General features: G+C 39.2%; 1 protein-coding gene across 1 annotated transcript; it reads right to left on the reverse strand.

Moving 5' to 3' along the window:
* Positions 1–1,333: 1,333 nt before the first annotated feature.
* LOC131478256 (putative vomeronasal receptor-like protein 4) lies at positions 1,334–2,269 on the reverse strand. The gene has a single exon (XM_058656699.1). It carries the CDS (start codon positions 2,267–2,269, stop codon positions 1,334–1,336), a length of 936 nt encoding a protein of 311 aa, XP_058512682.1.
* Positions 2,270–4,495: the final 2,226 nt, after the last annotated feature.

Raw genomic sequence — 4,495 nt, forward strand, 5'->3', positions numbered from 1 at the left:
AGTTCAGTTGAGATTCCCCCATTGCAAGCATATACTAAACATAGAGTCCAGCATCTTATTGTCCAGTCAAGTTAAGCCCATAATTTTTATGAATTTGTTTTTTATAATCTTTCTAAATTTTATTTGTTTTGTTTTACTTATTTTCATGATATTCATTTTTTTAAAAAAATTCTATGTGTAAACTCACTACATTATTTTTCCTAAGGCTGAGTTGGGAGTGATAAATTTCCTCTGCACTTATCTTGGAAAGTGCTTACTATTTTCTTGAATCCAAAGTGGCCAGGGTGTATGTGTTTACACAGACGTCCTCTGCTGAGATACTCCTGAAACTGAGATTCCCCAAGCCATAAATTTGGGTTGATTTTTACTTTGCCGTTGCATCTATCTTCACACTGCAATGCAAGATCTACAGATTTTAAAGGGTTTTCATGTTCCCTTACTAGATCCCCATGTTTGTTTTCAGGAACATTTGCCAAAATCCAGCTATCTACTTCATATTTTAGTTATTCCCTGTTGAGGAAGGGGTGTAAATTTTGGGAGTCTCCTTACAATCACTATGCTTCTTCAACTTGAAATTTTTAGAAATAATAACCAAGCATTTTGCAAGTGGATCTCAGTGAGGATTTGCTGTTTTGTCTCCATGAATAAATGGCAGTCTTTACATGTGTACAATAATGAAGTAAGGAACAATTTAATCACACTAAGGTTAAGGTACATACTGTAATTTTGACTAAGTTTTTATTTTTTCCATGATCATAGAACTAAATGCGTTTTTCATATTTCCCATTAGGTGAGTTTCCCCATTCACTTCCTAATTTCTGTGCATAGTCACACTTAAAAACTAGGTATGTCTGCTTTATATTCTTGAGCATGGAATTACAAATGAATTATTTACTATGCACATCATATATTCCTTTCCCAATCCTGCTTTATGTATTCAATAACTTATTTGTCATTATGAACACATGCATATTCATTTCATAATCTTGATAAGAGCTGTTAGAATAAAGGATAACAAATCTCATGTAATTCACTCTTTACAAACTTAAGATTTAGATTCATATATCACTAAGAAGACCTAAGAATTACATATCAAAAGGAACTTCATATGTGCACAATCAAGGAATGTTTTATTCATTAATTTATGAAAGTGGAAGATGAATAAATTTCAATAAAATAGATAAAATGAGAACTTAGAAAAAAAGGACATATAGATTTTGGAAATGTCAAACTGAAAAAAGAAAATCAGATACAAGTAAAATATAGTTCTACTTTATTTAAAATTCCAAGTTTTTTGTTATTCATTGATGAAGAAATTCAGAGAGGTGTGTCATTAACATGTCCAGACTCTTAACATAGCAATCATTTTTTGCAGAATGCCAATTATTCTTTTATCAGAACTAATAAGCACCAAAGGACTCACAGTGGCATAAATATTTCCCAATAGACCTTGAATATCCAGTGCAGATGGCTCATATTTCCACAATGCATAAGCAAAGGATGAGATGATGCTATCCACAGAGTACATAATCACAAAGAAACTTACAAGCAACAGGACCGTACAAGTGGCCCTTTTTGCTGGAGAGAATCTTGGGGAAATGCTCATGCTGTGAAGGTACTCAGACTTCCTCTGATGCCTACATAAAAAAATCACCATGTACATGCTGGAGAACAGCATTATTCCTACAAAGAAGACATTCTGGGACAATGCAAGTATGAAAAACAGTGTCATAATCATGGAGTTCATTGAAGAAAGTGAGCAGTATTTATTGACATTGAGTAGATTGGTCCTGTTGGAATAAACTACAGTGTAGATGATCAGGTAGCTATTGGAAGACAGGTTGAGGGACAAAATACAGAAGAAAGCAATGGCAACATGTTTTGTGAGTTTATATTTAAATCTTGACAAGTAGAAGGAGCTGGGACTGATGGTGATGACCTGAATGATGCTCAGGAGGCAGGTAGTGGAAAGGGAAAGACCCCTCATCACCTTACTCAAGTACAACAAGAGCTTGCACCTTAACTCATTTGCAAAATTCATTGATCTTAACATGTCTTCAGATAATATATCCAGTGTAATAAGTAGCATCATGAGGTGGACAAAAGCCAAGTGGCAGGTTATCATGTCCGTGGGCCTAAGTCTATGAACCAGATGGGTTGTGAAGATGTGGAAAAGAAGGAGGAAGACATTGGCTAACATTCCAATGCCAGCTTGGAAAAAATACACATTTTTTAATAACACAAGTGGAGACTTCGCATTTCTCTGCATACTGAAAACATTTCAGACACCTATGAAACAGAAGATTTATGTCATGATTAATCTTTCATTTTATCATGAAAAACATCAAATTCATTTTTATTTTACCCACCTATTCTTAATGAACCAGGAATATTTAACAGAAAAGATTGATATTAAGATCTGCAGTAATTTTTATATCTATGTAAATGCATTGGACTAATCATAATTATGAGACCTTCAGTAAAATAACTACATAAAGGAAACTTGATAAGAATTTTAATATTTTCTTCTTCCGCCAAAGCAATATTTGTTTGATTCTCACTAACTCATGTCCCTCATTCTGTTAATGTCAAACATGCCCTGAAACAGATTTATTCCTACCTGCCATCAAATGGCCTTCTATTCATATGAGGCTTTTGATAATGTACAGAGTGATTATAGACTTGCTACCTGCAAATAAACATTGAAAGGTGAAGTGAAATATTTACATATATTCCCTTGAGAGATGCACTGATTGCCAATTGAATTGCTTTTTTGGTTTGTGATTTTTTTTTTTTAGATTTTTCATGAATGTATTTTTTGTTATTTTATGATACAGATCCATAGGCTATGAGGTTTTCCCTCCCTCTTCACAAAACCTCTTACACATTTGATTTCCTCTATTTGCCTGTCTGCCAGGTGGTTGCAGGATCTGTGAGACCCAGTTCTGGGGTTTTCAGCCTGATCCTGGCTCTTCTGGACCAGGTCCTAGGGCCCACCTACATAATGGGTGTTGTGTCTGTGAGCCGTGGGAGGGGAGACTGCAGTGTGACCTGGGTCTCCTGGCCCAGATCCTTGGACCCAGCTTTCTAGTGGTTGCTAGTTCCATGGTCAAAGTGGGGGGCCCAGAGGTACCTGGGTCTCCTGGACCAGCTCATTGAGCCAGCCTGCATATAGGGGGCCAGATCCATGAGTCCCAGAGCTGGGAGTCCAACAGACCCTGGGTTGCATGACCCAAGACCTTAGGCCTCTCTGTGAGGTGGGTGCTGAATCCATGAGCCCAAGCGGTGGGGAGACCATTGGGACCTGGGTCGCCTGGCCCATATGTTAGGGCCTTCCTACATAATGGGTGCCAGGTTCATGAATCCCAGTGATGGAGAGCCCAGTGGTCCTGGGTTGCAAGGTCTGGAACTGTGGGCCCTTCTGTGTGATGGGTGCTGGATGCATGAACCTCAGTGGTATGGGGTGTGGTCTGGTCCTGTGTCTTCTTGTCTGAGTCCCAGGACCGACCTACGTAGTGGATGTGGGTCTGTGAGTCCCAGGGATGGGGGATCCAGAGAGACCTAGGTTTCCAGATTCAGATCGTTGGGCCCATGTGTGCAGTGATTGCTAGATCCATGAGCCCAGGGATGGGAGGAAGGGGCGAGGTGTCTGGGTATAGTCGTCCAGGTCACCAAGCCTGTTTATGTACTGGGACTGCATCCATGAGTCCTGGAACTGATGGGTCTGATAAGGCCCAGGTCACCTAACTCAGGTACATGAGTCCACCTAGGAAAACTTGTCCTCCACACTGCAGAAGATTGAGTGCTAGAAGGCAGACTATGCTGCACATGGAGGACATGGTAGTTCATTGGATCCTGCAGAGGACATCTGGTACCATAGCCAAGAGTGGAGATCAGTTTTTTTTTTTTCTTTTTTTTTTTTTTTTTACTATTATTGTTGTTTTAGGATACAGTACCATAGACTCTGGTATTTCCCATTCCCCTCTACAACTTCCATCCTCCCCTCACCCTCATTTGTTTCCCCTCCAGTGTTACAGTGGGTGGTACTTCATGAACAGCCGTAAGTCCATCATGCTGCCTTTGAAGTGTTTCTTAACATTTTAGGCATGGACAATATTGGAGAGTCCAGGATCCTACCATTAGGATATTTTCAACTGTTTTGCTTGGAGTCATTTTTGGTCTGGATGAATAGAGACATAAAGCACTTTGTCTCCACATATGAACATCAGTCCCTGTTACACTTTCATTATTCACCCCCTGAAATAAAGAGCCAGTGAACACAGTCCACAACAGGGAGAAAAATAGTAAATTTTGCCTAATCCTTTTATTTCCGCAGTAGAGCTACTGATATATCTGGTGTCTGGGACTTTTATGTGCTAGTCTGATCTTGTGGAAACTTAGCTAATCTGTACTCTGCACTCCTAGATTCCCACCAATACCACTATGCTCTTGTAAAAGTGCAAAAACCCTCAGTGTCTTTGTCTTGGTGCATCAA

The sequence above is a fragment of the Ochotona princeps genome, chromosome 2 (assembly GCF_030435755.1).
Source record: "Ochotona princeps isolate mOchPri1 chromosome 2, mOchPri1.hap1, whole genome shotgun sequence".
NCBI lineage: Eukaryota > Metazoa > Chordata > Mammalia > Lagomorpha > Ochotonidae > Ochotona > Ochotona princeps.